The sequence below is a fragment of the Nilaparvata lugens genome, chromosome 7, assembly GCF_014356525.2.
Source record: "Nilaparvata lugens isolate BPH chromosome 7, ASM1435652v1, whole genome shotgun sequence".
NCBI classification, from domain to species: domain Eukaryota; kingdom Metazoa; phylum Arthropoda; class Insecta; order Hemiptera; family Delphacidae; genus Nilaparvata; species Nilaparvata lugens.
In genome coordinates, this window is record NC_052510.1 from 13,062,893 (window position 1) to 13,082,568 (window position 19,676).

Sequence of the window (19,676 nt, forward strand, 5' to 3'; positions counted from 1 at the left end):
TTTTTAAAATGCATAATGCATGATTTTGTTTTGAGAAAATTGAATCAGATTGGATTTTCAAACCGCCATAAAAACCGCACAAAATGGCCGCTCCATAAGGAACACTTGTGTCTTGACCTGGTTTCTATAGACCTTGATTTTATTTTCTCCAAATAAGTGAACTTTATTTTTCGAACACAAAAAATGTATTAAATAAAAATAATTAATAAAACCTAACCCGCTTTTGTATTTATCGAATGAATTGTAAGTATTACGTTTTATTAGCCAATGATCAACCAGTTACTTACCTCCTACTTTTCCGTTTAGCGTAATATATTACTGGAAACTTTCTGTATTCTGATTCTTTCCTTTTTAGAAGCTTGTTTCGGTTATAATTTCAGTCTGATTCAAAAAATTGTCTTATTGATTGAACTGTACTTTAGTTATAAAATAGTAATATGTAGCTATACAATCATAATCAGTCATTAACTCTGTTTTATATTTATTTACTAAATCTATTTCAAATTCAAATTCATTTATACGCCATAGAATAATACAGATTGATAAAATAAATATTCTAACTTACAAAATGGCAATATTTGCCTTTCTTATCTTTGGATGTGATTCAAAAATCATTCTTCTTGGAAGAAACAAAAGTTTGTCATGCTTTTGAAAAATTTCCTTATTATCATGACTACCGATGTAATAATTTGTTGAAATAAATAATTTCAATTATCGTGAATTTATCGCAAAATCTTTCACTTTTCAGTTAATATTAATGGGTCCTCTGCGGGTAGTCTCAGCTTGCTTGTTATTTTACTTCAATTACCTCGTGGAAACATGTATGAAGAAACGAGACAAAAGGAAAAGAAGCGAATAAATTGAGAAAATAAGTGGACCGAGATGAGAAAGTATGAATAAAAGGTAAATAAACGTGTTGTTATAGAAATTTAATAATCTGGAACACAGTGCTTGCAAAATGATATTTGTGAAAGAAGTGCATCAATTTTTCATTTCTAAGTTGATCGATTCAAAACATTGTGATTGGAGTAGTCAAGTGATGTCGATGCTTCCAATTTTGTTCTGATTTCTGATTTTTTATTCTCAATTATTAAAAATTTTCATTATTCAATTAATGTTTTCAGAATTTCAGTTTGGTGTTTACTCGGTGATTTTCAACTGTCGTTCCACCTCTCGTACATATTTCTCAGGTACTCTATGTGATCTGAAAAAATAATAGTATTCAATCACAAAGAATAAATTATTAGTACTCTTATTTTATTTTAGACACGACTAGTTTCGGCTAAACGTGACATTCAAGTAGCCGTATCAAAATACATCATTGAATTATTCATTCCTTTGAGAGTAGTGAACAACTGGTTTGTTGCGATTATTTGAGAATCAATCAATTTTATGACAATCCCTCAATTTCATAGTATAGTTCATAGGCATTAATGTCATACCAGTCTAATTTTGTGTAGCACAATCCTTTGTATTACAGGGGTTTTCGCAAAACTAATGACAGATAGTATATCCTTGATATTACGCCAATTTTTGTGCCAGTTTTAGGTCGAAATAAAGGTTACTGCTCCTATTTGTGCAGGTTTTAATGTATGTTATAAATTTTTTAATTGGGTTTCAAATTTCCAAAATAAAAAGTAGATTTACTTTGCACTGGTGGCTTATCCAACGTCGTTTTTTAGCTCTGTGTTCCAAATTTTCTCAAGAATTAAGATAATCTGTTTGTCTTCGAACAGTTCATGATGTTTAATCCTTAGGAATAAGGCTACTGTTCTCATCGTTTAAAACTATAAAATCATGACGTTTTGGTGAATTTTGCGTTGTTTTACGAGTCAATAAAATGGCGTTTTGCCTTGAACAGGGCTAGTATAGTGTAAATTATTCTAATCTGTCAATGTATACTAGTGTAACCCATAATGCCATAGCCCATTACAAAATAATTATTCATGTAATCGTGTGGTCTTTAGTCGATTATTGAATCAGCCTGCATTCAAAAATCAGGTCCCAGACCATCATTAGAGTTTTTAACCACATACAATAGTACTCTTATTGTGTACAACATCTCTCATACAACTTGAAACTATATAACAAGAATAGAGAATATTTTTCTCTATAGAGAAATTTCTTTATCTTTTATTTGTGATACAACACTCATTTTTAGTGAGTTCCGTGGTCTAACCTATAGATCATAACACATGCTTTTGTTATAAGCATAGCTTGCAAAATAATTATCATATTTATTTCCGGTATCTAGAGCATTTATCAAGGACCGTTTGCACAGTTAAAGCTTGGACTGGATCTAATTAGAAGGGCCCTTTTTTATAAGAAAATACAATATAATATTTTTGTAATTTCCTATTCTAATAACTAGCTGACTACTAGTCTGACGGATTTATTAAACTACTAATATTATTAGTTGTATTTTCTCATTCAATAGACCCGGTTGTTCAATTTCAAAATGAACCACATTATAGCAAAAGAGACTTGATATGGTTTTGATCCAGTTTATACTGAGAATCCGTTTATACTCGCACTGTCCAAACGGCACAAGATCTAATAAACTATTAATTAAATCTAAAGGTTTAATGTTCATAAAAGTCCTAGAAACTGGGCCCTATTGAAGTAAGTTGTGATGCGTACCTAATTTGTTGCATTTTGCGCAGCATAGTGTCCTTAAGCATTTCGTTGCGTTTCTTCTCGTCCATTTTGATGGCGACTCCCTCTTGGAACTGAGCCTGTCTAGCTGCGATTGTGTTCTCCTGTTTTTCATTGATCTGCTTCAATAGCTGGATCCTGTAGCGGTCGATTGCCTGCGAAAATGATTCGAAATTTTAAAAAGGATGCTATACCATAGCATATGCTAGTGTGAGGATGTAAAAGAAGAGCTAAGGCATCTATTATACCACAGAGTAGCTGAACGCGACATTAAGTTGTAGAGACTGACAGAATTCAAGGTCATCCATTAAGGAGAGCTTAAAATTGTCCGAGCATAAATCAGATGAATCTGAATAATATCATAGAACGTTGTGATTGTACTTATTGAACGCCAATTTATGATTTTACTTTGTATACTGTATGAAATGGATTGTACAAAATTTACTCCATCTAGTACAATGAGTTGGGAAGTATAATGTTATTCATAATATTTTTTTATTGATATATAACTGTTCCCGTTTTTTTCCAGGTTGATGAAATTTGAAAACAAAAATATGATGATTTTGAGATTCAACAGATCGCACAAGGGAGCGAACCAAAGGACCGTGATCATGCAGACTGTATTCTACCTGTCTGTAATTCCACTGGAGAAGTTAAACCATTTCTAAGTATTATATTTATGATTTGAAACAAAGGTATTATTTTTATTTTATTTTATAATATAAGCTACGAACAATTCCACCGGTTTGTAATTCCTTTGGAAAAATTAAACCCTTTTTAAGTATTATATTCGATTTTCAGTGGTATTATTATTAGTTTGCTTTAAAATATAAGCTAGGAAAAGTAGAGCATCGTAGCCGTAGGAGTTTGTTTTCTATATTTCTATGTGTGCCAATTATTGGAATAATATTGCTTTGAATAACCAAATGTAAAAGTCATTTGATCCTACTTCTCAGGTAACACAGGTTTTATCTCTTTTCTGTATAGGGCTACTTTTTATAGAAATAGAAAGAAAAATAACAATCTCAGTACCCTTTATGAATTATTTAATCACAACATGTTCAAGTCACTTAAAAATGGCATCAATGTCCGAAACATGTTGTGATTAAATAATTCATAAAGGGTACTGAAATTGTTATTTTTCTTTCTAATACAGGTTTTATATGGTGGTAACAATAGTTTGGTAACAGTAGAATGAAACATTTCTGTATTTGATGTATCTTCTTATTCCAAAATTCCATTATTGATGGTTCAATGTTGACACAATCTAATCGATTGTTTTTATATAATTATTGATTTTGTTTTTATACGGTTTTCACCAAGATACCTGTTTGAGGCCTGCCAGATCCACTTACTGATAGTTTCAAATTCAAATTCTTCATTCGAATCATTAGAAGCGTTGTGCTTAAATACAACATCATGTTTCCAACCCTACCAAGAAATGTAGATCTATTAATCTCCCATCAAACTCTCCCTCGTTAGTTAGTTCCCCTCAATATTAAGCAGCTTTGAGGTTGGATCCAATCCACTTCAAACTTTCAGCATTTATTATAGATGACATCATTCCTTCCATTTCAACCAATGCTGACAGTTTTATGTGAATCTTGCAATAGCCTTCTTGACCGATGACCATCCGTTGTTTTTGTATTGTGCAATGAAATTAATCCAAGCACAAGCCTATTGCTCATGTTGACATCATCCTCATCAAAAAAGTCGACTCTACCATTCGTCATTGATTTATTACCGTACCATTAGTAATTATTGAACCTACTGAGCAAATGAACTGCGAAACACTATTATATATTATCCAAAAAGCCTTGCAATCCAAAGCACACCACTGCAATTCGCATGACGGTGAAAACGACAATTTCAACCACAGGTTGAAAATTCTACTGCCCCAGTCGCCATCATCATGTGAGTAGCAGTAGTTTGCACAAATGTATAGTAAGATTCACATAAAACGAGGTCGGCATTAGTTAAATTGGAAGGAATAATGTTATTGATAGGCTTATTGCGTTATCTATATAATTATATAAAAGCGAAATGACACTCACTCACTCACTGACTGACTGATTCACTCACTCACTCACTCACTCACTCACTCACTCGCAGAACAAAAAATCTACCGGACCAAAAACGTTCAAATTTCGTAGGTATGTTCAGTTGGCCCTTTAAAGGCCCTCTAAGAAATCTTTTAGCAATATTTTAACTCTAAGGGTGGTTTTTAAGGGTTTAAAGTTCGTCTTTTAGCATGTATGTTCTTATTCTCTTAATTTATAACTGGAAAATGTCCATACCATATGCTAATATAGAACTATAATCTAGAGAGAGTATCTCTTTGAAACAGTTGTTAACTAGTAACTAAATTAATAATTTTGTCAGGTTGGCATTAAGTTGAGTTGACTTTGTTAGGTTGGCACCAAGTTGAAGATTGAAATGCATTTATCGCGGAAAAATTGATTGGGCACTGCTACTTTAATCAGAGCTATTCCTGGGAATATTATATTAATAGCCGTCAGGCTCGCTTCGCTCGCCATATCCGTTTAGCCAGACGTTTAGTCTGGACCCCCGACTGGATCGTCCTAACATATGATAAAAAATGCTCAAATGAAAAATGCAGGCGAGCGAAGCGAGCCTGCTGATCTCATTATCGGACGATCCAGTCGGGGATCCAGGGGGCGGAGCCCCCTGGCTAGACGGATATGGCGAGCGAAGCGAACCTGACGGCTAGTAATAATATAAAACTATGTTATCTATACAATAAGAGAGAGAGTGAGTAGGGTTATGTTTGTTCGCATCAAAACATGTCAACTTGAGGATTGCATACCGAAAAAACGGGAATGATTTAGATCTCCAAATGTTGTACATAGATTCTAAAAATATCAATCTCGTGCACCTCGAAGACCAAATTTTTTTTGTTCTTGACTTTTTCCCTCGAAACGTAATCGTATAAATTATTTTTTGAAGAAAGTTGTTATCATTATGATTGAACTTGGATTTCATCAAATAATTATTTAATGTAGCATTTTGCAACCAGTAGAAAATGGAATTGACATAGGTTTCATGCTGCATCATTGGAATTCTTAAGAAAAACATGAGTAGATCACAATAAAATTAGTAATAATTTATATTCTTCAGTTATAATGTACTATCAGACACATAATTTAGGCTGACATATAATTTTTCAATAGTAGCTAGCGCTTATGGAATTTCCATCTAGCTGTTTACCCTGTTGTCAATATTTGCAGTAGCAGAAGTCTTCGGGGTGAATTACAACATTCAATTAGGATTTTCGTTTAATAATAATAATTAATTCATTCGAATTTTAATAATTGCAATATCTCAGTAATTTCCATCTGTAGAATATTTATTAATTTATTACAAAAACGAGGAAGACAACATGCATTAAGCCCAAAACAATCTTCAATACTATTTACTCTTCAATACTAGTAGTATGGGTATTTTGTTTGGAATTGGGGAAACAGAAGGCTACCTGATTCAAGTTGAGGAGGATCTAATCGATACTAAAATTGATGTATTGAAAAAAATCAATATGATACTGTTAGGTTTTCAAGTATTATGTCTAATAGTTACCTATTACATATAATAATGGAAAGAATTGGCTTATACACATACGGGACAGTAAATGCATGATTGACGCATCACCAAGTCTAAACTACTGAACTGATTATCTTGAAAATTTGCTTATAGATTCTTAATTAACTGAGGATGGTTATAGACCTATTTCAAATTCTTCAAGATTCCACTCGGTCAAGTTTTCAGTTTGCCAAGTTTTAAAATAGACCCTTGCGGAGCACGGGTTACCCGCTAGTATTATAATATTGATATCAATGGCATCATAAATGCCTGAAGTTGGAAGCGAATCTCACCATAGAAATAGGAAATATTGTTGTTGCTTACACATTTCTTTTTAATGGTGTCCTCTTTCTCGCGTTTCATGGCGTCTTCGTTGAATCGTGCAATCTTCTCGGCTTCCTCCTTCTCGCGTTGAATCTCGATCGCCTGACACAGCCTTCTGTTCTCCACTTGGCGCATGCGCGCCTCTCGCAGCTCTTCGCTCTCTTTCTGGCGCCGTATGACAGCTTCGCGCTCCTTCTTTCGCCATTGTCTTTCTACCTGTCAATTGAAAAACATTATTCGTTATTATTAGCATTCTGTATTCTTCAATAACAGTAATGTGTTTCAATGCGAATTCATTCTAATGAAACAGTACAAATATTAGCCTACTAATCCTATTATATTAAGCGAGCAATTTCTGTATTTATATATCTGGTTATTTATGCTTAACGGATCTCGAAAACGGCTCTAACGATTTTCACGAAATTTGGAACATAGTAGGTTTATGATATAAAGATTCGATTGCTCTAGGTCTCATCCTTGGGAAAACTCTCTGAACGACATTAAAAGGATAATTCATCCTTGGCTGAAACAGCTGTGGATAGTAAAAAAGTGAGTATGTGAAAAATCAAAATATCGCATCCCCGAAATTCATAAGATGACGTATAGCCAGCTGTGAAATAAATAAACATGATCATTTTAGAGAATTGTGTTCTGTTCATCAATGAATAAAAATAACGAGCGAAGCTCGGTGCCCCGATATTGGTCATTACAGTAATAATATCTCATTGAAAATTGATACTTTATTTTGAAGTATGATAAATTTTAGCTTATTAAAAACAGTAAATAATAATAGTAATTAATTTATTTCACTGCAAGTTTACAAATACATGTTGCAAAAATTCAAATTTATGTAATAATGAAAAAATTAAAAATGAAGATTAAAGTTGAACGATCTTAGTTTACGTCAGAAATCTCGACTCATTTTGTTCATGTCTGAGTCCGGGGACGCATGTTTTTAGAACGGCTTGTATAATTCGATGAGAGGATGGTTGACCTTCAATGAATGATGGTAGACTGCCCATAAATTTCTCATCTTCTCATGTTGACCCAATGATCAACTCAAATCCAAACCCCCTTGGCCTATGATCTATGATCTTTAACAAACTAACCTTTATCTTGGTTATGCATGACAACACGCGATCAGATGAGAAACAATTTATGGAAAGAGTAATAGGAACACTCACACTGAACGCGTGCACTTACTAGTTGCGTTCAGTGTGAGCAGCTGCATGCACGTCACACGTCACAACGTGTTTATGTGGCTCTTTTCAGATTTTGTTTTTCGGCGCATGCATGATCCCACGTGCACTTGCACATATACGCATTCAAGGTGATCACACCTTAATATTCCATTACATAGGTATTGTACTCATTATACAGTGTGAGTCATAAGTATGGGAACCCTTCAATAAGTTGAAGACTATTGTAGATATAATACTGTAACTTTCAGTATAAGTTATTGGTCAAATACTTCACATTTTGACGTACAACTGAATTTCAACCCCTCATAAGGGGGTGACTTTGGAGTTGTAACTCGAATATTTTAAATATAAACACCCATTGTGAGGTACATCATTTTCAAGTACTTTTTAAAACAAGAAATATGGAATCGATAAAATGTTCTATGATACTTTTATCCAAAATGGCGGCTGATTGAAGTTTTAGTTTCTAAAGAAATGAGGGGTTGTAATTAAAATATTAACTGTAAATGTGTACATAAGAAAACTAAGTTTTTCCTGAACATGATATCCACATGAGCACTAGGCTTGTGCATGGGTAATGAGACGGATGATTATGAGAGATGATTGGACCTACAGCTTTAGGTGTGTTCCGAACCAACAGGAAGCGATTTTTAAATACCACTCATAAATAATATTTAGAGTAGTTCGACGAGTTCAGCTCTCAAAGTGATCATCCGTTCAAAGAGAGTGAAGCTGGGTTCACACCAAAGTTATTAACAAAATGTTAATAACTTAATCCTTATAAATTCTATTGGATTGAAAGGAACTTGACAAACACGTGTGTTCATCATGTGTATGATAAGTTATGTTCAATCTAATAGAATCTATAAGGATTAAGTTATTAACATTTTGTTGATAACATTGGTGTAAACGCAGCTGAACAGGCACATGGAGCTCAACAACTTATCTTATCGATAGCTTATATAGCGCGACCATTAAAACCCATTGCTTTCGATTTAAAAAGAATGTAAGTCATAAATGAAAATTAGAGTTAAAAGTTTACTTCCAACACAGAAAAAACTTTTAAAATATAAGCTTATCGTTTGGTAAAACTGCTTCATGAAATGTCGCTGAAGATGCTCTTTTGTATTTTTATTAAAGTCTAAACTCATTTTATACAAACTATACTTATGACAACAGACCACACAACTGTAATAGATACACCATAGACACTGCGGCATGATGTTATAAGTAGGTGCTATAGTGTACAATAATACTGATTGTCTAAGAACTGTTTCATTACTGGTACACTATTATCAATACTCAACATTTTTAATACATCTTTCCCCACTATTAACTATTCAATAGCTATTAATTGATTGTTGTGATACCTTGAGGTCGGCCAGCCTATTCTCCTCTCTCTCTATGGCGGCCAGCCGCTTGAGTTGTTCGTTGACTGCATTCATCTCCTGTCTCAGTCGCTCCCGTTCGACCTGTTTCTCTTTGGCAGCTTGCAGTTCGTCTAGTTGCACCTGCATCGCTGCCTCGTTGGCTAGACGTGCTTCCTGTCATTTGAACAAGTATTTTCCATTCAAGTATTATTCTTATTTTCTAGTACATTATTATTCATTCATTTGAATAGGGCTATTTGAAAGTTTTATTGCATCGAATTATTAACATTTTTAATAACTCAAATGTTTTTTTTAAATTACAATATTTTCTAGTCTTCCTTCTTAACATGGATTTTCAATGAAATTTCATGCTATATTTTTCTTCCAAATAATCATTTCATTTATTTACGTTATATTTTACAGCTATAAAAGACATGGTACTGGTTTACGAGGGTCTTCTGTCAATCTCCAATTGGCTATAAATATAATAAGAATGTGTAGGGTGACACAGAATAACGGTAACTTTTAAAAACGCCATAAAACATTAGTGGGAAGGGCAAAAATGATTTTATTCGAACTAATGTAAAGTTCAAGACTTGCCATTTGAGAATTATCAATACACTCTTGAAATCTGTGTTGACTATTCCCCATTGATCGCTGCAACATCTGCGTTTCCTGGTCCCATGATCTGTCCACCTGCGATTTTCTGTTTCTGGAGCTATCTCAAATCAAACGTTTCCACAACTTGACCAATAACTGTGGTTCAATCATAACAGACAATTCAAAATGAAATTAACAATATCCAGCTGAAATGTTGCAGCAATCGTTTAGGAATCTCAACACACATTTCAAGAGTGTATTCGTGCAGGAGGAAGCGATCTTGAATAAGTAATTGTTAAAAAGTGATAGATGCTATTAATAATTCTCAAATGGCAAGTCTTGAACTTTACATTAGTTTGAATAAAATCATTTTTGCCCTCCCCACTAATGTTTTATGGCTTTTTCAAATGTTCCCGTTATTCTGGGTCACCCCGGAATAACTCCGGGGTTATTTTTTATTTTATAAAAAATAATAATTTTTTCACTATAAGTTATTCACATATATCTTTCCACTATTAGTTACTTACATAAGTTACTAAGTTACTTGCTCTATGATAATTCTTCAACATAATTGCCGTGAAGATTGAGGCATTTTTCATACCAGTGGACCAGCCTAACAAAATCCTCTTCTTAAAATGCTGCTGCCAAATGAGTTCAAGATATCTATGACTTTGTTTTGGAGCTCCTCGATAGTGTGAGAGCTCTGCCCTCAAAGTCATGTTTTGAGTTTGGGGAAAAGATATAAGTTACTAGGCTAAGTCTAGAGTTGTTAGTTGGGTGATCGAAATAATAATTATCTCATTTAATTAGCCGTATAAGCCGTTTGTTTGCACCAGCACTATAATGCCAAGCTGTCGATTCCAGAAGCTATTTCAACTGATGTATTCAATTTTTCGACACCATAATCGCACAAATTATCACTTACAATGTTTTCTGCGTAAAATTGAATCATTCTTCAATAGATTTATGCTGAACTATTGCGTAAAACGAGTAACGCTTCGCAACCAGCACTTGGCGGAAGATTCAAGTGAGGATGCCATGCTTATGGCTCTATAACTCGACAACTATTGACGATCTGGCCCCACCGATTACAAGGCGTTTGGTGGGGTTGATAAGCTGTTCAGCTCTATGGAAATTGCCCCCCTACCGTTTTTCTGTTTCTTATTATATGTGATCGGAGGTTGAAAAAAATGACTTCAGTAATTCCAACAGTATCGTTGTAGCTGTGCTAGCCATGGTACCGATTTACTTTTACTACATTATCATATTTTATCAGTGTTTTATTTAAATTTCAATTATATTTAGCAACTATATACTAATTGACCTCTTCAATAGCCTCGGCAGCGATCTCTCTCTGCAGTTCGTTCTCCTTGACTTGCGCCATGAGTGAACTGGTGTAGTTGTGTTTATTGGAGACCTCTTTCTCTTGTTTGCGCGCTTGCTCCCTCAGTGCTCTCAGTCGCTCTTGTTCCATCATCTCCTCTAGCCGCTTGTCCTCTTCTTCTAGCTCTCTCCTATTCCAAACAAACGGAATAACATGAATAACATATTTACATGAATTTATGAAAAAATGTATTATTAAAAATTGATTGAATAAAGCACAAACTTATATGTATCAACCTCACTGGCTTAAATTATATATTCAGGTGGTGGGACCTTCCCGCAAGGGACTCCCCACCAACAAAAGCCATATGAATTTACTGGCTGGATAGGTGACTCAGATGTCTAGAACAGAACACAAAGTAGAGTTTGATCAAGTGGACGACAGTCAACCTCATAGTAGTAGCATAGATGAACAATAACATGAGTAGATATCCCATATGGTATAGGGCGTTGATGTCGCAACTTTTACTGTTATCTCAAGCCGATAGTCCACGTAGTTCTTTCCCGTGAAGCTGTGTGACGCTGGTAGTCTCTCATACTGTGTCGTTCATACACTCTCACCCCAATAAAACAGTAAAAAACGACAGTAATCGATAATAATCGGCTTGAGATAACAGTAAAAGTTGCGACATAAACGCTCTATACCATGGGATATCTACTTACGCTATTGTTTATCTATGGAAGTAGCTTCAATTCTTGGCTTACCACGACGTATTCGAATTACTTGTTGCAAGTTCTGAATATTTGTCTTGGAAATGAGTAGAGCTGTAATTTAGTAGCTCATTTTCAAATTGTGGTAATCAAATAAACCATAGATAAACAAAGCTGCTTTTTTATTTATTTTTTATTATTCATTTATTGGATAGAGCAAACAATACTATAGTCGGAAAAGAAGAAACAGGCTAATGCCCAAACCTTCTTCAATTTCCTAATTTTGTCTCAAATTGTCCAAATATTATGTGGGTTATGTCCATTTCATTTTCTACACCAAATCATCAATCTGAAACTACAAATAAGAATAAAACAAACAATAATTTCAAATTTAGATAGATTGATAATAAAACTTTTGTGAAAACTATAGATAGATTTACATCATACTGTCAACATACCCCACAAATAATATCAATGCTCTACATTCAACCAATGCTGACTGACAGTTTGAATTGAATCTTGATGTATATGCATTTCCAGATTCATGATTCATCTACATAGAATTCAAGTTTAATGTGAAGTTCATATTTCCTTGTTTTAGTTCAAAGACATTTATAACTTGATAGTTATTTAGTAATCGTTTAAATCTTTCATGTTTGAGCTTCAAGAACCTTCATAACTTGATAATTATTCATTTTATAATAATCTTTTTAATATTTCTTACTTGATGAGCGCCTTTTCAGCAACTTGAGCGTCGCGAATAGCGTGGCATTTTGTGCTGAGAATCAGAGTGTTGCATTTCTTAATCTCATCCTCCTGCTCCTGCCTCAGTTCGTATGCTCTTGCCAACAAGTGATTGTTCCTCCGTTCAGCCTCTTCTTCCAACTGAAAAATGCGTCAAATCTCAAAGTTGCAAATTATCAATGATTAATTTGTATTCTAAATAACTTGATTGCTTATTATTATTAGCGTATGGCTTTTAATGGTGTGGAGACCCAAGGGTAGTTCCACCTCGCCGTATATAGTCCAAAGTTACCTAATGGGAAACCGAACACTAAGGTTATAGTCAGCACAATACTCTAAATTTACACTTTTCACTTCGGAATTAAGTTCATTTTTATGTTAAAAAGTCCAAACATATCATACAAAACCGAAACAAAACACAAAACCACTAAGCCAAATTTAGAAAATTTGATTGCTATTAATACTACACATTCACTGAATTATTAAAAGACTTATAAATATTTTTATTTTTTCTTTAAATATTAAACCTTTTAATTGGAAGTTAACTATACTTTTTATACTAAAGAAAAACCTATATAGAAAAGCCCTATATAGAAGAACGAAAAAACATAACTTTCAGGCTAGTCTCTTAGAAGAATATCTACTGAGGAAAAGAGAACACAAAGATTTGTTAAACCATAAGAAAACCCAATATTACGACGAATTAAAAGAAAACTCACTGAAGTGAAAAGTAGCAAGGATTTCTGGGAAGCAGCAAAAATTTTCAGGGGGAAACAACATAATGATAATAAAATTTCCTTGGAACGTTGGGTTGAATTCCTAACAACAAAATATCGAATTGATAGGAATGATTCTTTAGAGAACGTAAGTCACCTATTTCAAGACGCCCTTCACCCCTTTCTTGATAGAGAATTCGATAAATGCGAATTTATGAGAGCACTTAAGATGGCAAAGAATAGAAAAGCTCCAGGAAATGATGGAATAGGTTATGAATTATACAAGGCCCTACCCACGGTTTGGATAGATACTCTGTTGATGTTCTACAATAGAATTTTCTTTGATGAGATCATTCCTTCTGAATGGACAAAAGTTAAAATGTTCTTCCTGTACAAAAAAGGAGATAGACTGAACCCGAAGAATTATAGAAGCTTAGCGTTGATCAATAGTACTTTGAAACTATTTACGGGTATGTTAGAGCGGAGATTGACATTATGGGCGGAGAGTGGAAGTGTTCTCCCCGAGTGCCAGAATGGATTTCGCAGAAGTCGCGCTTGCTCGGATAACATTTTCACCCTCCAATCACTCATATACTGCCAGGTGCATGTAAGGAACAAGAAGCTATATGCTTTATATGTTGATTTTGCTTCTGCGTTTGATTCTGTACCCCATTCGCTTCTGTGGTTTGAGTTAGGAAAGCTGGGGGTCAGTTCAAAGCTATTGAGAATATTAAGTGGTATTTACACTTCGGCCGCGACCATCATAGACAAGGGCAGTGAACAATCCGAGCCAATATCGGTCACAAAAGGCATTTTGCAGGGGGATTCTGTCAGTCCGCTTCTCTTTTCTCTCTATTTACATGACATTGATGATTTTTTCAGGAAAAAAAAATTAAATGGGATTAGAATGAGTGAAGGGGATGACATTCTCATGCTGCTCTTTGCAGACGATATAGTTATTTTGGCTGATTGCGAATCTGATTTGAGAAATAAACTGAAATGTCTTGCAGAATATTGCGAGTACAAAAAGCTCTCAGTCAATATAGAAAAAACAAAAATAGTGCCTTTCCACAAAAGAGGATTAAAGAGAAATTTATCATTCTGGCTAGGAGAAAGTAAAATAGAAATAGTCAAGCAGTACAATTACTTGGGAGTAATTTTCAGTAAAGATGGAAAGTTTCGGCAGCATAGCAGATCACTGAATCTAAAGATCAAATCAACTGGAGAATCAGTGATGAATATTCTCAGAAAAGCTAAGTCAAATGTATGGGATAGTAAGATGAAGCTTTACGATTCTGTCGTTCTACCCGCTTTGATGTACGGCTCGGAAGTATGGGGGTTCCACAACCTTGAAGTATTAGAGAGGGCTCAATTACAATTCTTAAAAAAGCTATTCTTTTTGAGCCAATGCACGCCGAGTTGGGGAGTACGTTTAGAGACAAATAGAATCAAACTAAACTTTGATGTACTTTGTAGAGGCCTGAAATTTCTTAGAAGAGTGCTGTCTATGCCTAACAATAGGTACCCTTCTATTTGTTTAAAGACACTGGCAAGCTTGGCAGCAGATGAGTCGACGGAGGCAGCTAATAAATCGGATAACTGGTTGGTTCAGATAAAAAGACATATAGCTTTGTCCGGGTATCAGTTGGAAATAGCGAATGAGCTTTCTCTTGATGGGATACTTTTTGACTCTCTGACAGATATTCTGGAGGGGTATGCAGGAGTTTTATCCCTCGAAGATCAAAGATTGGCGTTAGATTCAGCAACCTGTCCCCTTTATAGAAAAATAAATCCTCTTTTAAATCTAGGAGAGCAGCTCAGGATGAATATACCATTTGCAAAAACTAGAATTCTTACCCAGCTGCGACTAGCATCAGACAAGGGAGTATACCTGTTTAAGAATAGAGGAGTTTGGATTAACTCTACTAGAAACTGTCCTATTTGTAATTACGGGGAATTAGAAACTCTAGAACATTTTTTGTTGCGCTGCCCCATGTATAGAGGATGTAGAATACAATTTCTGGATATATATTGTCGAAATATAGTGAATAATGAGGACAGGTTAATGGTATTACTGTCAAATCTGACGGAGGAAAAAATAAACAGAGTTTTCATCTATGTGGTTAAAGCATTAGAAATAAGACAAATGATATGTGATCTTGTTTGAGAGTGATCAGAAGCTATTTATTCCTCATAGGAAATATTGTAACCTTTACCATCAAAATTGTGTAATATTGTTGTTTATTGTATATTGTTATGTAGAGAGTTTATTTTTTACTATGTTTGTTGGCTCAACTCTATTTGTATGATTAATGTGAACAAATAAATTGATTATTATTATTATTATTATTATTATTACTAAAGAAAAACTTATTTCATCAATATAAAATAATATAAAGAAATAATCAAATTAAAAACTACTATAAAAGAGTCATTAATAATTCTTGATCAACTTATCAATTGACTCATTTCATTGATTGACAAGAATACGTAGCTATTGAGAAATATTAAAAATGATAATACATTTTATAACCAACTTATGAAATTCATTATTCATTTATACTATAAGTACATTATCAAAATGATAGGGAGAGGAAAAATAAGGTAACCTTGTGCTATTCCTCTCCCCAATTTAGATAACACATAGTCCGAAATAGGTTGTCTTGTACCTAGTTCTTCTATTCACAAAATTTTCAGTCCTCAAGGTATAAATTTTGTTATCAATCGTACTTCTGAGAATACTATTACACAGTTTCTATTACTATTACACAGAGTGGTTATATTTGTACCGTATTCATTCTCCACTCACAAAGGGAATTTTGTGTAAAAAACAAAAACATGGTTGATGGTTGTGGTAAATGATCATTTTTTATACAAAAATAATGATGACGTTTAAAAGAACTTTCTACTTATGTGAAAATTGTGAAGATCTCGTTTTGGGGAAGCAATTAAAAACTTTGTTGATAGGTGGACGAGTTGTCTATCAAGCAGGAGTATGTGTGTGGAGTGGACGTTATCCTTTGTGTGTTGATTTTCTCTGTAAAATGTGATTATTGATTATTAAATGCCTTGACATTAATTCCTCCTTTACTTTGGTAAGAGTCTCTAGGAAATCGATATAAAAAAGTTATTTACCTCAGATAATCGCAGTCCGTGTTCGCGTGCTACATCAAAACTCTGCAACTCTTTTTTGCGGTTTGCGCACTCTGTCATTTCTTGGTTCTTCTGCTCTTTAGCCCTATGTGTAGCTTGAAGTCTCTCTTGTGGTGTAAGATACTAAAATTGAAAAAAATCAATTTCTAGAATGTAAATTGACAATAAGAAGAAACTAGAATAAATAAGATCAAAGTATGTTTTATCCAAAAAAATTTAATTTTTACAATAAAAGTAAAATATAACTTACTAAAAAGTTAACTTATTGGTTTTAAGGATCGACTCTGAATTTTTTATCAGATCATGTGAGCAATTGCTTTACAAACCACAGTATAAAACGGTAGGCTTATTTTAATTCAGTAAATTAATGAAAAACTTTTATTGAGTGCACCAGTATTACTATCATTATTAAAATTTCGATGGCATTGAAATTTAGTATCCATACCATACTATTTATAATAAAACTAGAATAATTAATATACTGAACTAAACTAAACTATTTAGCTTACTGATAATACTTAAATAAATAGGAGTGGCCGTAGTCGAGTGGATCAGATGCTGGCATTATGATTCAGAGGCCCGTCTTCAAATCCCGGCCCGGGCAAGATATTTATCTCGGGCCACTCCCGTGTTTCGGATGGACACGTCAACCGTCGGTCCCGGCTGCCTAAAAACCCAGTCGTTAGGTCATGTCAGAGGCCCTGAAATTGTTCAGTTACTACCTGAAAACTCTGACACCAGACCTCAGCCAGCCAGGTCACTCGATATTATTATTATTACTCAAATAAATGATTCAATAATGATACAACTAATATAAAATACTTTTAACTAAATACTGTTGATGGGTCGCCGCCAACCTGTCTCCCCGACAACTAAGCTCCTCGCTATTTTGATTACAGGAGTCAGTAAATCCCTGGCAAAATATACCATTGCCGTCAACTAGTCTCCCCGACAGTAAATCCCCTGCTAGAACGAAGAGATTGGTTGACGGCGACAACTAAGCTCCTCACACGCTCACTCACGACAACTAAGTTCCTCGACAGTAGATCCCCTGCTGGATATGGAGGGATTCTATGCCATATGCAGATCATATGAAAAGAGATTCATGCGAAATCATAATGGGCATACAAGGAAAATCCACGAAGTCCATTAAAGTTGATTTTTCAGGAAATCAATTTATAATTTTCAACATCAATAATAATTATTTCCTTATAGTGATTTTTCACAAAATAATTTTATATTCCAAGAAATTAAATATTCATTTGTTTGATAATTAATTATTTAACATTCATAGTTTATAGGATTAATTTAAATTTAATAAAAAATCAAAGTTTGGAAAAATTGGACTAAGTGCATTTTTCTTGTACGACTTCGAATTATTTCCAGCTTACTTTTCATGATGTGATAGTTGTATTGTTTTGTATTGTTTATATTTTTATTGTATTGTTTAAAAAAAATGTTTTTTTTTTATCTGAGATCCAATATTTTATTGAGTCAATTCAACTTAATGTACAATGTACATGACTTCAAAAATTCCGAAATATTTAAAAATTTACCTATTGAATCTCTAGAATGGATTTGAACTCTTTCAATATGAATTTTGAGAAAAAGCCTACCATTAGACATTATTGGAAAAAAGTTTGTTAATTTTTTTTCTCCATATTGATTGCCCACTTCCATTTATTTCGTCCTGTTTGATTACTAAAGCTGATTCATGAATGCACGCTAGCGTCAACTAGTTTCCCGGACAGCAAATCCCCTACTGGTTCAGAGGGTATTAGCTGTCGGGACCGTAGAAGACAACCAAGCTCCTCGAACTCTCATGACTCCTCATCAGTTAAGCTCCTCTCTCAGGAGCTCAGTTAACGCCGTCAGTAGATCCCCTCAAAAGTGGCTTTAAAAGGAGATAAGCCTACTAACTGCGGGGAGCTTTACTGTCGGGGAGCTTAGTTGGCGCGTTCCCTCTTGATATACCGTAAGTGATCACTGATGCAGTGAAAGTAAAGTATAGCCAGATTTATTAGTATGTAATCAGTAGTAATATATAGCCTACTTTAATAATAGCTATACCGTATTGTGAGCAATAATTGTTGATGCCAATATGTTGAAATAGAGCGAGTACCTAGGGTATGTACTTAGCTACTATCGTCATCTCGATGACGAAAATGTAAAAAATTATATATTTTAAACTCTTGACGCAACCCATCCGGCATTGCTGGTATTGGTGAAGAGGAAGGTAATTCAGGTATGCTATAATATACAACAATTTATAGTTCAGTAGATAGTCTACGCGTCTACGGTATGTAAGTAGGTAACTATATTATAGTTTTGATTAAAGAAAATCAGTACCTACCTTCGCTTTCTCTTTGAGAGAATTAAAAAGGTCAACATCGAAAACTTTTGGTGTGATATGTGTTTCTCTGGGTATATTGATAACTCTAATTGTATCGTGTGTAATCAACTTGACGACCTCCCTACTGTCTCGCCTTGTTGATTTTGCTCTCTTGGTTATTTTACCAAAATTCTTGATATTTTCTCCAGAATCATCAGTTTTTGGCCGACAACCTGAATGAAATCTTCCTGGTGATTTTCCAGAAACACCCATGTCTTTGAAAATAGTACAGGAAAGATAAACTAAAGGTTGCAGTTCTACTAAAAACAAATTTTTACGTAGGATCAATTGATAAAAAAATGAAAGATTGTATTAAAAACACAGAAAACTCCGGTAAAATAAAATAGTTTTAGAGTTCATACTACAATCAACCTGCAAGTTGTTATGGTATACAAAGGCGTCAAAATCAACAATTTGGTTTCTATTGGATACACACAGATTACAAAAGAGTACAAAATTACTAACTGGAATAATGCTTTAATATCATAGTTATTGAAAAATAATTTTCATAACAATGTTCAAATTAATCTATCAGATGAACAATTAATAATATTGTAAATACTATATAATATGAGTGTTTAATAATTTAATAGCGCACTTCGAATACATTTTTGAATCTCCCGCCTTCAAGCAGTGTTGCAATTGGTGACTTTAAAAAAAAACATTTCATAATTGTGTTGAATCTATTCGATTAAAGAAAATGATGATATCTGTATTGTAGTTTTTGTAGAAAATTTATTACAATTATAATTCAGATGAAAATTATATATCAGTAATTAAAAGAATGGTTTACGGTATTCATTCAAGTTGGTAGTATTCATTTTGATAGCAGACAAGAATGTTTGTTATCTTGTCAGCTGTGACGCTGAGGATTTGTATACAAAATAGA

At 33.9% G+C, this 19,676-nt stretch overlaps 2 protein-coding genes across 2 annotated transcripts in view; one reads left to right on the forward strand and one right to left on the reverse strand.

The window, feature by feature from the left end:
* Positions 1 to 3,582, forward strand: part of LOC111056837 (3-ketodihydrosphingosine reductase) — a 21,560-nt gene extending 17,978 nt beyond the window's left edge. The window contains 2 exon segments of the mRNA XM_039432081.1: positions 749 to 903; positions 3,185 to 3,582. Coding sequence (XP_039288015.1) covers positions 749 to 859 — 111 coding nt within the window. The 3' untranslated portion in view covers positions 860 to 903; positions 3,185 to 3,582.
* On the reverse strand, positions 911 to 19,210 carry LOC111060240 (cilia- and flagella-associated protein 45). Its single transcript, XM_039431852.1, has 8 exons — positions 18,749 to 19,210; positions 16,378 to 16,518; positions 12,507 to 12,667; positions 11,073 to 11,262; positions 9,149 to 9,322; positions 6,577 to 6,792; positions 2,641 to 2,810; positions 911 to 1,204 (listed from the first exon to the last, which is right to left on the reverse strand). The coding sequence occupies exons 1-8, from the start codon at positions 18,998 to 19,000 to the stop codon at positions 1,141 to 1,143; spliced, it is 1,368 nt and encodes a 455-aa protein (XP_039287786.1). The 5' UTR covers positions 19,001 to 19,210; the 3' UTR covers positions 911 to 1,140.
* Between the last annotated feature and the right edge of the window lie 466 nt (positions 19,211 to 19,676).

Coding starts and splice junctions, on each gene's coding strand:
- LOC111060240 (XM_039431852.1), bottom strand. CDS start 19,000: ATGGGTGTTTCTGGAAAATCACCAGGAAGATTTCATTCAGGTTGTCGG. Junction 16,519..18,748: donor CTCTCAAAGAGAAAGCGAAG/GTAGGTACTGAT, acceptor TTTCAATTTTAG/TATCTTACACCACAAGAGAG. Junction 1,205..2,640: donor CGCAAAATGCAACAAATTAG/GTACGCATCACA, acceptor TTATTTTTTCAG/ATCACATAGAGTACCTGAGA.